General features: G+C 36.8%; 1 protein-coding gene across 4 annotated transcripts; it reads right to left on the bottom strand.

Annotated features, from left to right (window-relative positions):
* Nucleotides 1-639: 639 nt before the first annotated feature.
* LOC143917368 (protein RER1) lies at nucleotides 640-8731 on the bottom strand. Of its 4 annotated transcripts, none has more exons than XM_077438857.1 (6): nucleotides 8438-8731; nucleotides 5884-5969; nucleotides 2358-2462; nucleotides 2098-2194; nucleotides 1788-2011; nucleotides 640-1701 (listed from the first exon to the last, which is right to left on the bottom strand). In XM_077438857.1, the coding sequence occupies exons 2-6, from the start codon at nucleotides 5959-5961 to the stop codon at nucleotides 1627-1629; spliced, it is 579 nt and encodes a 192-aa protein (XP_077294983.1). In that variant the 5' UTR covers nucleotides 5962-5969; nucleotides 8438-8731; the 3' UTR covers nucleotides 640-1626. The 4 variants fall into 4 exon arrangements, with proteins under 4 accessions (XP_077294983.1, XP_077294980.1, XP_077294981.1 ...); XM_077438854.1 differs by lacking the exon at nucleotides 2358-2462 and adding an exon at nucleotides 5326-5430 and having other exon boundaries at nucleotides 642-1701; nucleotides 2089-2194; nucleotides 8438-8714; XM_077438855.1 differs by having other exon boundaries at nucleotides 644-1701; nucleotides 2089-2194; nucleotides 8438-8714.
* Nucleotides 8732-12751: the final 4020 nt, after the last annotated feature.

Raw genomic sequence — 12751 nt, 5'->3', positions numbered from 1 at the left:
TAAAATTCAAACGAATCTCATCGATGGGCTCTGCGAAGGTCGTAGCGATGTGTAGATTTGTACTAATCCGTCTCTTTAGTCACTGATGTGTGTGCATCGTTGATTATTTAAAGCAAAACTTCCGTCGAATCAGATATGAAATATTTTTTTTTGTACTTGACACTTTTTTACGGTGATGTTTCGCAATATTTCAAAACGTATATAGAATGAACTGTTTAGACTTTGATCCAATGACACGATGATATGCTGATGCATCGCTATGACCTATGTGGGGCTGTGTTTTTTCGGAGATCTTGCAACTGTGCGATGTTTACTTCAAAGCTCGGTGTTGCCGAGTCTCAGAATCGCAAGGAACGGACGAGACTTTGTGCACCCATGGTGTGTTGAGATGTATTTAAATTTTGTTCGCCTTTTTTGATTTTTAACTTAAATTACTTAAGAACTTTTATCTTATAAAAAAATGCAATCTGAACCATATAATGGTAGATTATAAAATTTTAATAATAATGATTGTCCTCTTTAGATTATAATTGTTTGATAGTAAGCAATTCTTTAAGTAGAATTACATGACATATTCAAACAGATCTTAAAAAAAAAACCATTTTTCTCTTGTCAAATTTATAAAAAAAAAAATGCTTATCGATCAATTTATCATATTTTAATTCTTGCCACACCTTTGATCAAACTTCATTTTAACAACAGTATATATTTTTTATTAGTCATAAGCTGATTTGTGTAATAATAACTTCCTGTTGATGTTTTTCTAAATAAAAAAAAACATTATTTAGTTCAATTGCATGTTGAGAAAGTGTTGTTTTTATTTTTTTTCTCATGATAGTTTATATACAAGCTGTATAAGCTAAAGTTAATATTGTATAATTAAGTGAAATAATTGTTTTTATTTAAACTTTAAAATAAATTATACTATTGCTATTTAATCTCATCGTAAATTTTATTCAACCTCAAATGTAATTTTAAGTCATCAGAACATAATTGGCGATTTACGCGAGAACGAACAACGCTTTACTCAATAGATAACAAGTGTAGTTGAATGGATCCAACAACACATACATATAATACTTAAACCGATTCCGGTTTATATAATACATATATAAACCACAAACAAACAAAAAAAAAGCAACATCGTTGCAAACAATACTCTTTATTTTTCTTTTTAGTGTGATCATATTTGTTTGTCGGTGGACACAATTTCCGGGTATCAAAATTGAATATACAATATTTTCGTTAACTAAAATTTGGCGTAATCATCAGACAAAGTCATCTTATTTCAAACAATCTGTCTTACGAAAAAAAAAAAATTAAATTAAATTAAATATGCATACCAAAAAATCTTGCTAAATTGCGATAACGACGATAAAATTATAAATGTAAATTTTGTAAATAACGAAATATCTATGTATGTACCAATTAATCAACAAATACATGGTGAGTGTCATTTATAAGTTAGATACATATTTTACAAACACAACGGAGTGCTCCAAAACAAACTCTCAATACATAATTATCTTACAAAATCATATGTATACAATAATATAATAAGAATTACTTTAATATTTTAAAAAGACTATTTATTGGTTACGATGAAGCAACGCTCGATATTAAACATCAGTTTGGCGCCTCGTTGTTTTGATACCGTGGTTTGCTGTGCGTGAACGGTATATATCTATACTTAACCATGTGCTGAAATCAATACAAAAACCAAATTAAAACAATCACTCAATGATTCAATTGTATTTTTCAACGAGACATTGGAAGACGATACTAACTTTAATTTGGCGCTTCATCGTTATACATAATAACGTGATGAAATACATGACCAAAATCGGCCAGAATACTGGGATGTTGAAACAATCGAAAAATGTGCATATCAATGCAATTAATGTACTTCTAGTTACTGAGAGCCAAAATTTAAATTCCGGCAATCTTCTGATGAACGGTCTAAATTCTTCGCCTATCCTCGTCGGCAGCGCCGGACCACTGTCATCGTCCGCTGCAATCCAACAACAACAAAAATGAGCCAAACATCACACAAAATAATAGCACAAATGAAGGAAAATAACCATGTACAATAAATACCGTCAAAATCCATAGCTGGATCGATCTTTGGTGTGAGGAATGCAATGAAAAGATTTAAATGGTATATACCCAATGCGTACGTTACTATATACCATCCCTACAAACAGATAAACAGTCATGAATATAAAACAATTTGAACATAATAATATATGTAACTCCATATGATCGTGTACGAGTGTGCCAGAACCCATGCAATGATATCGAAAAATAGAGTATTTTGATGTCAATGTGGATGTTTTTCTTTTTTATAAATGAAATACCTGTAAATACAGAATGCGGCATACAAATGCTACAATTACAAGTATCGCGGTGAGCCACCGAGTTCGGGTGAATGGTGTGAAGGAGTCCAACATTCCCGAGTACGACTATAACAACAAATATGCTGCATCAGCTAAATTTGTCACATTAAAAAATATAATATCCAAAATTTTGCGATTCACAAACACACCCTTGTCTTTGGAATCAAATCGTAAACAAAATCCAACCACCAACACCATTTTCGTCCAAAAGCGTATTATTTTCAATATACAAATGGTCTTACTGTGAAGAAACTCATCGCAAAAGTTGGCACACTCACACACGGGAGATGTTTCTCTTATGTAAAGTATAAAATCTGCAGTCAGACGTAAATAAATAATGCTTTATATTGTAAACGAGATATGTATCAACATTTTCACCGTGATTGTGATATAATTGATTACAAAATACGTATTCATTCAGAACACATTCAAAGTTTTATTTTAATAAACGATCTTATCAAATCTCACAATTTAACCAATAAAATGTTACACAATGATCATATAGTTTCTTATGGCAATAAATTATACGCTCAGTTTTTTTTCAATAAATATAATATTCATATAAATAATCATTTAAATTTAATAGACCTTCAACTACTGGATACAAGTATTTCTATATAATCTTTCTTAATATAAATCACATTGTACTAAACCTACGCATACATAGATATCTTCATACTTTCCTTTATTCTGTCTAATTATAGCTACATGTATATATAAGATTCGCAGAAGACACGGTGTTAATGACCAGGAATGAGGATGAAATGGCTGAACTACTTGGTAGAATAGAAATAGAGAGTAAACACCTGAGTCTATATTAACAAAAATCTTCTTCACTGACAGATTCAGATCCAATTCTTTAAAAGACTATGAAGAAGTCAATGATTTTATCTACTTAATAGAAGAAGCAATGATCAATATGATCTTAATAGAAGAAGGATGCCAATCAGAAATCTGTAGAAGAATAGGAATCGCAAAAACGGTGATTACACTGAGCAACAAAAAATCACGTTTTTGAGTTACCAGAGCGGAGACTAACCAATCTTTACTAAGTTTGACCCACTGAATTCGAATATGATATTGATTTTTTTGAACGAAAGCATTTAAATTGCAATTACGCTCGAGTTAGGAAGTTTAGATAAAAACAAAAAATATTGAGATAGAAAACCAATCCTTATAAACGAGGTGAAATAAAAAATTTGTCAAATGAATGCAAAATAGCACGGAGAAAAAATCCGTAAAAAAAAATATATTTTTGACTTTTAAAATTCGCTAGACAATTAATTAGAAGTATTTTAAAGCAATGAAATATAACAATTAATAGAAAAAATATTTGACTATTGATTCCAATACTCACTTTGAGCGTAAAAATCCTAAATTTTGAGTTGAAGCCAAAAAACTGTAAAAATCGCGCATTTTTTTAAACGCTCGTATCTCGTAAACGATCACCCACCAACAAAAATCAATATCATATTCGAATTCAGTGGGTCAAACTTAGTAAAGATTGGCTAGTCTCCGCTCTGGTATTTTTTTTGTTGTTGCTCAGTGTTATCAGCCTGACGAAGATGTTGAAAAACCACTCTATAATGAGAACGAAAGACTATCTGGTGCAATTTCTCGTTATCCTCATTGCATTGTAGAGTCGAGACATGAGATGCTTAAAAAGAGAAAGGGACGAAATGTACGCAAACTGGACGAACATCTCCATCCACATAGAGCTGACAGTTTCAGAGATAAAAGAATTCTTTCCTACTATGGCCTTATTGCCAGGAAGAATGTGGAGAGTCTAGAGAAGCTGGTAGTCACTGGAACAACAGAAGGAAAGTGAAGGGGTCGGTCTCCCACAAGATGGTCAGACCAAATTAAAAAACTGACGGGATTGTCCCTAAACGCTGCTTTCAACTTGGCACAGGACCAGGAAGGAGTGGAAGCAGATCGCCCACCAAATTTCAGATGATATCATTAACCACGAGGCTCAGCATTGAGCAAACTACGAAGAAGATAGCTACAAGTCACATTTCAACCTCACTTTCACCATCATTATACCAAATGTATTGCACTCCATATTCCTGTTTGAACTGGATCTTATGCAGGATTATATCATTGACAGCCTAAATTTTGCATTAGTCAAAAATTCTAATCTAAAAGTGTTCTAAAAGTATGTATATTATATTAAATTCTAATCTCAAAACAGAAGTATTAAATTTTTATCAAAAAATGTAATGCTTTACAATATAATGGACATACATATGTATTATAGTAATACATATAAAACATTTCATTTGAAAAAAAAAAGAATATTTATATTATATATGTTACAGTCCAAGTGTTCACTCCGGTTCGTTCATGAACATACTAATTTGTTCATACACAAACTATTGGTTTTAGTTTAAGTGCTAAAAGTCAAAATCTATCTTTGAATAGACTCACCCGGTGTCGCATGAAACTTTGAGATGTCAAAATGTCAAGTATTTAAAAGGGAGACCACATCACAACGTTGATATAATTCCCGTTGTCGCTAATATTAAAAATATTGCAACCCAGGGTAAGCATATATACAAACATAGAGGATGGGACAAACGATTGAGAATACTTATGCCTAATAATTTGTGCATGAACGAACAAAATTGTATGTCAATCTGTTCTATTGTGTATATAACTGGCCAGATTGGTTTGTGTATGAACAATCTAGTACGTTCATGAACGAACGAAATATACACTTGGACTGTAACATATGTAAATATGTGGAGTCTGAACTTTTAACACAAAAAAAAAAAGAATACATACACATATTATTTTACAATTCTAATCAAAAATACATTTAAAGTATTTGTAATCAATCACATCACACGTCGCAATGAAATTCTATGAGAAAACATATTTAAATAACGACTAGAAATGCAAATTTCTGTGATAAAATATTACTAACTTGTTGAATTACAACTCTGGTAATGAACGCTGCTAAAAGGAATGCTGAACCCACCCATCTCCCTTTTGCGTGTGGTGTCCAACAATCCAAGTATCCTTGGTATATCTGCGGTTCCCAACACCAATTTTAGAATTATTCATATCGATAGTAACAATATTATTCATTAGAAGCAATCCTCTTACACATTTTAAGAACAAATTTCACTACGGTTATTAAAAGCATACTGAAAATTGTTCTCAAATTACACCGAAACCATTTAATTATAAGTATAATAACCGTGAATTGAAATTGACAAATAAAGGCTACACATGTGAAGAAAACGATGTGATTAAACAAAAACACAAATCGTATGCAAATATATTCAAATATAAAAATTCCACACATAAGTAACGATTGATGGAACGGTTTCAAGACATGTTTACAATATAATAACACAGCCTTTATCAATTACACCGTAAGTAGGTCGCACATAAATAAAGATTCCACTTAAAAAAATAAGCAAAGAATGTTAGAAAATCATACAATAAATAACTCCATAGCGTATATACACTAATATACCTGTGATAATCTCGTCCACGCTTGAGATACAACATTTTTTTGCTGGGTAGTACCCGTTAAATCCGCGTCTTGCATCATTTTGAACTCTGGAATCAAAATAATTCACGTCAATATATAAACTGTTAAAAATAGTATATGTTATTTAATCAGATGGTTCAATCGATTTAATGACACTCGGACGATTATAGGGGTACTGTCGTTTTATCACTATACAATACTGCAATGTGATTCAAATAATTACATAGCTTGAACCAACGTTCATATTAATCTATTGCGTTACATTTATTCTTGTTTGTTTGTTCGTCGAAAGTTGTAACTTTCAAAAGGAATATTCAACGCAAACTGGGGCATTCCAATTCAATCTCACAAGCACTGAGATTGAATTGGAATGAGCGTAGGCGTAGACAAAATTTAACTAATCTTGTAGAACAGAACGACAGATAACACATTCATTCAATTAGAATAATATACTGTTGGATCTATACATGCAATCTAATGCTTGTTTGTAAACATTATCAGTAAAGAAAACTGAACTTTGAAAGTTTTCACTCGCATACTTACATACTGATGAAGAATAGATTAATATAAACTTTTGCTTGAACGTTTTTACGTTTTAGAAAACACTATTTTTTACTCAACTGATAAGGAATACTGAAACTAGTTTGAACTTATCACTGACATTAACCTTTACCGATCCTAAAACGCAACATTAGCGTCTATTACGGAGTATCCGAAGCAATATTGAGAAAAGTAAAATTAGTTTTAGGTTTCAATGTACAGTAACGGGCATTGAAATCGGAATCCCTTTAAATTTTTCGATGTTTTTAATTATATGGAGCTATACATGAGTTTTTTTTAATTTGATTTCGACTACTTAACATGTTTTGTGATTAAAAAAGTCCTGCTTGTCGAAGTTGTCTCCTTATAGTTTCGACGATGATGTTTTTTCCAGTCGTTTGTCTGAATTATCATCTAATATCCTGGGTAGTTTGGAAGCGATCGCTTAAACACAAACGTTTTATCATCCGATCTTCTTAGGGGTTGTTTTTTTACGCCACAACTACCTGGCTTACAATTTATGGCTCCTGTTTCTTGATAATTTTTGAGGAAATGTGCTACAATTTGAGGAATTGTGCTACAAATGTGACACCTCAACTGCAACGTAATTTTTCGTGTGGACAATCCTCTTGAAGATAGCGAAATTATTTGCCATTTTTTCGCCAAGTCAAGTTTTGCACAATTCGCCATGTTAATTAAAATCGTAGTTACTCACTCAAAATTCGCACAAGAACTTAATAGAATACCTCAAAATATTCGAAATACTACTCTTTCGATTAAAAATAGTAGGGGACTTTCTACTGAGAAATTCCGATAATTCAAAATATTTAGAGGTGATGCGATTTCAATGCCCGGTATTGTACATATGAGCTATTATATTTGAAAATGGCTAAATAAGTCCACTTTTCTTCATTTCGAGGAATATCCCGTAAAACATAAAATATAATATTGTTACGTACGCCGCGGATTGAGCGAATTGCACTTAGACCAACGGATATCTGTTATCGGATTAACTAGGTGCATGCACTTACTTCCAAAGATTATATCTGGACTCTAAGTGCATTTAGGCTAAACAATGACCGTTATTAGTTATTTCTCAGAATCGGTACGGGAAGACCCAATGTCGTGGAAATACATATCCGAATACGTGACTATACAACAGGTAAACAGATTAGGCGTCCTGAGAGATCTACCCTTTATAAGGCGGTACGTAGGCGATATCATGTCATTCTGGACTGAGCAGTGAGAGTGCGTGTAACTCCTTAATCATCAATAAATGCTGTGAAACGACTGTTGGCCTTTTACTTGGATCCTCCACCCACCCCTACGCAACAATATTTTACGTTTAACAATATTTAAAAATACTGCTGACCTGTAATATGTTTATTCTGCTTTTCTGAGATTCTGGACATATCAAATTAAAATAAGTAATAACAATTTATGAACTAAATATATAAGAAATAGTGTTTTTGGAACTGAAAATTGAACTTACATGACTTTCAAATATAAAAGCTCATATATCAAACATTAATTTATTAGCATTAAGCTTATATATAGTAATAATAAATAATAAATTCAAATACAACTACTGGACTTCATATATGATCAATATAAGAGGCTTCATAAATCAACAATATAGGGGTAAATAAATTGAATTAATTTAAAACTTCGTTACACATCTACAACTCGTAATTATACAGCAATTTACATAGCATAAAGTCCGTCGCCTATCCATATTCGGAGATATTTTATATGGCTTCCGCTTCATATGTAGGGATATGTGTAGCAAATATCGAATACATACATGAACAATGTGAACCGATACGATACAGTCCGTTCAATAGGAGCGCATCACAAGTATCAATGAGTCATACGCCAATACATGACTGATATGGCAATTTGTAGGTTATGCGTCGATGACATTTGGATTGACAGATCCGTCAGAAATTTGGCGCGAAACTCGAGGCTGTGACGGGTGTCAAAAGTCAGGACTTACAGTAGGTAGAGAGAATCGGCTGGAGAAGGAAGCTGCAGCAGTCAGGCGCGGCCGGGCCGCAGGGCCGCCAACATGCGTCTATTTGAGCGGGGCTCACGCTCGCGGGCCACACATTGAGTGGCGCTGGAGAGGGGGAGCGGCTGTCGTGGCGGTCGGGTGCGGGGCGAGGCGTCGGGGGTGTAGGGGGTGTAGAGTGGGCGAGGCGATCCGCGACAGCCGCTTTGCCCCACGTCAACCGACAGGTGACGGCTTTGTCGCGTTGGCACCACTGCGCCACACCGTGCATGGCAAGCATGTTAGACGCATTCAATCTGCTATCGATTTTTTTCAATATTAATTCGATCGTAGAGTTAAGATTTGTAAATTATAGGTGGTATGTATGCATGTTTTAATTATTTCATGTATGGGGATCTAGTCTAGTTGTGAAGGTCTTCTTCACCACCAGTCCGCCATGTATTATAGACAGGTTCGTCTGTGTTTCGGTATTAATACAGCTATATGTTGAATATGGTATTTATTTGGTAGTAACACGTATACACAAGTATGGTTAATTGTTGGTAAAAGTATGTCGTTCAGAGGTCTCTGGATGTGGTAGAGTGTCGCTGGCTCGGCATTCGGTTATGTTCGGCTAGTCTGGATACGGTAGAGTGTCGCTGGCTCAGCATTCGGCTATGTTCAGCAAGTCTCTGGATACGGCAGTGTGTTGCTGGCTCGTTGTTCGGCTATGTTCAAGTCGCTGGATATGGTAGAGTGTCGCTGGCTCGGCATTCGGCTATGTTCAGCAAGTCTCTGGATACGGCAGTGTGTTGCTGGCTCGTTGTTCGGCTATGTTCAGCAAGTCTCTGGATACGGCAGTGTGTTGCTGGCTCGTTGTTCGGCTATGTTCGGCAAGTCGCTGGATATGGTAGAGTGTCGCTGGCTCGGCATTCGGCTATGTTCAGCAAGTATCTGGATACGGCAGTGTGTTGCTGGCTCGTTGTTCGGCTATGTTCGGCAAGTCGCTGGATATGGTAGAGTGTCGCTGGCTCGGCATTCGGCTATGTTCAGCAAGTCTCTGGATACGGCAGTGTGTTGCTGGCTCGTTGTTCGGCTATGTTCAAGTCGCTGGATATGGTAGAGTGTCGCTGGCTCGGCATTCGGCTATGTTCAGCAAGTCTCTGGATACGGCAGTGTATTGCTGGCTCGTTGTTCGGCTATGTTCAGCAAGTCTCTGGATACGGCAGTGTGTTGCTGGCTCGTTGTTCGGCTATGTTCGGCAAGTCGCTGGATATGGTAGAGTGTCGCTGGCTCGGCATTCGGCTATGTTCAGCAAGTCTCTGGATACGGCAGTGTGTTGCTGGCTCGTTCGGCTGGTTGATCTTCCAAGTCCGCGTAGTGAAGTGGTGGCTGGTCAGGAGCTGGATGTCGACTGGCGTTGTTTGGGTTGTACCTCCTTTTATAGTGTTTCTGGAATCACCTGATCGATGGAAGTGGTTGTTGATGCGTACGAGAGGAATTTGCTTTTGTCGAGGGGTAGAATTTTCTGGAATGCTTGATGGAAGTGGTTGTTGATGCGTAAGCGCATGTGGTTGTTGATGCGTACGAGAGGAATTTGCTTTTGTCGAGGCGTAGAATTTTCTGGAATGCTTGATGGAAGTGGTTGTTGATGCGTAAGCGCATGTGGTTGTTGATGCGTACGAGAGGAATTTGCTTTTGTCGACGCGTAGAATTTTCTGGAATGATTGGCGCCGTTCCGCTCGATGTAGTTTAATGGTGGCGGCGTGTTTCGACCGTTTTGGTTCCACTCGACTGGTAGGGGCGTTCCGCTTGAGTTTAATATAATGGTTGCAGGTGTGCGACGTCTGGTTTTCGGGAATGTATTCTGCGTCGCAGTAACTGCTTTGATGAATGTGACGAGATTCCCACACATGTATTAGATATGTAGGGATATAGCACGACTTGTACCATACGAAACTAGGTCGATGATATTTCTCTCATCGAACTTAATCTGTACAAATTACATTATAGAACAGGGAAGGTATGTTGACCGTATCCCGGCCTAACGAAACACGTGTTGTGTAGTTTGAAAGAGGATATTTATTTTTGTTCAATTGGTACAATGGTTATTGTATGTACGAAGAGGTTTCTTCGGAGAAGTGATCTGTTTGAACTCCAGAGGCTCACTCTGCCGGAGGAGGTTGCTGCGTTGCTTTATAAACGTTTTGGGTTGATGTGTGTCGTGTGCACATATTTTGTTCTTGGTACTCGCGCTGCCCTAGTTATGTTTTATGGGTTCATACGCCTGGACGTAGTTCGTGGTTTTTATGGGTTCAGTGAGTTCTTCCTTTGTTTCCAAGACACGTGTATAGAAACACGTGTCGACCTTTTGACGAGGCGAGCGTGTGCCATGCGTTAATGACTTTCCTGGATATGTGTCGCAGTGACCTGATGAGATCATTTCAGTAGTACTATATGCCTACAACATCATCGCTTCCTGTTCTCGTACACGAAAGTCAACCGTGGCCGAAATACTTCGTCCGCTTACCCATAAAGGCGATTCGACTCGCTCCAGATACGCAATCACGAGTACACGGGAAATCCCAAGGAGTTACGCAAATACGCATCAAACATAGAACACAAAGGAAGACCTCGACCCCTTTAGAATCTTCCAGAACGCGATCTCACCAGCCCAGCTACACGCGGCTCAAGCAACACCTTTATAAACCAGCGTATTGTCCCTAGATGCCAGTGATCTTCAAGAACTCGACCTGGCTAGTTCCAGCGAATCCCCTACCTACTTCGCTGTACATACAAATACACCTGTATTAATCGAGTAATAAATGAATTTCCATAGGCCGGGAAACGGCCCAAAACCTTCAACCTTATAACTGGTGACCCTGACGTGATCTTTAACCCGCCCTATAGATATGTAGGAATATATAGCACAACTTTACCGAATCGAGGTCGATTATTATTACCTACCTCCCCCAGAGAAATGTTATGTATTTCCCCATCGAACTCGAGCTCTACAATTGCATCATCGCATCCTGTACGAACACTTAAAGTCAACCTTGGCCGAAATACCTTCGTTTGGATCATAGGCGGATCCAGAAAGTGGTTAAGGAGGGGGGCATTTTGAAATTGAACATAAAAAAAATTAAAACTTGATTTTAGATTAACATTACGATATAAATAATAGTAGATATGATACTTACACTGTAGTGATTTTTTTCAAAGAAAAATATTATGGTGTAAAACCCCATTCAGGAAATATAAAAAATTTACAATTTTTACAAATTTACATTCTGGAAATATGAAATTAAATTCATCCCAAGGAGGGGGGGGGGGCATGGCACCCATGGCACCCCCCTTAGATCCACCTATGGTTTGGATTATGGGAAAGACACCATCAACTTGCTCCAGATACACAATCACGAGTACACGGAAACCCCCCGGATACAATGATCTTACTACATAGCTACGCACCAACCATACCTTGAGGTCAGTGCCGGTTTTAGGGGGGGGCTGGGTCGGGTGGCGCCCGAGGGTGCCAAATAAGTTAGGGCGCCGAACGATGTGCCAAAGGCGCTTTAAAATTTAATATTAGATCGCCAAAAGCCATTCAAAATTTTAGATTAGAGCGCCAAAGGCGAAAGTTCTTTCTAAGGGTGTTTAGAAAAAATTGCCCGAGGGCGCTATCGGGTGTAAGGCCGGCACTGCTTGAGGTACATTCTAAACCTTGGGGTACAGCATTTGAAGGGGCAAATGCTTTTTTTTACGAGATTTGGGCAGTTTTCTATACAGGAATTTTCCTGTGCGACGAATTATCGTGTGACAGGAGATCACGCGAGTGATTTTTGTAGCGGTGGTTATCCTGGTAGCCACACAAAGAATAGCCTCGACCCAGTAGGAATCTTTCAAAATATGATCTCACCAGCCAAGCTACGCGTTGCACAATTAATTAGTATATAAACCAGCGTATCATCCCCAGATGCCAGTTATAATAAACAGTACATATAATACAGTTAATACAGGTGTTTATATGCCAGTACATATAAACACCTCTATTAACTGAGCAATAAAGATCTTCTTCCAAATGCACACGTGTTTCACGGTCAACTTACCTTCCCTGCTTACAAAGGTATGTATTTAATTATTCACTTTAATTAATTACACATTTTTTCATTTCTAGTAACAAGTTGATGAGATAAGTATAGAAATGGAGAGTTCATTTAACGAGAATTGATGTTTCGCAGAGGACCTTGTGCCACGTGTAAAAGTCATATTTTATTCTTAATTTTTTAATACTTGCTCGTGAATATTTAAAAAAAGGTT

This window comes from Arctopsyche grandis, chromosome 9 (genome assembly GCF_051622035.1).
Source record: "Arctopsyche grandis isolate Sample6627 chromosome 9, ASM5162203v2, whole genome shotgun sequence".
Lineage (NCBI taxonomy): Eukaryota > Metazoa > Arthropoda > Insecta > Trichoptera > Hydropsychidae > Arctopsyche > Arctopsyche grandis.
This window is presented reverse-complemented; position numbering and strand designations above follow the sequence as displayed.

What these genes read in the sequence shown, in the direction of transcription:
- LOC143917368 (XM_077438854.1), bottom strand. Translation starts at nt 5,961, where the DNA reads ATGATGCAAGACGCGGATTTAACGGGTACTACCCAGCAAAAAAATGTT. An exon ending in CGTGGACGAGATTATCACAG is followed by an intron (nt 5,431 to 5,883) that starts GTATATTAGTGT and finishes TGGGAACCGCAG; the next exon opens with ATATACCAAGGATACTTGGA. An exon ending in GGATTTTGACGGTATTTATT is followed by an intron (nt 2,012 to 2,088) that starts GTACATGGTTAT and finishes GTTGGATTGCAG; the next exon opens with CGGACGATGACAGTGGTCCG.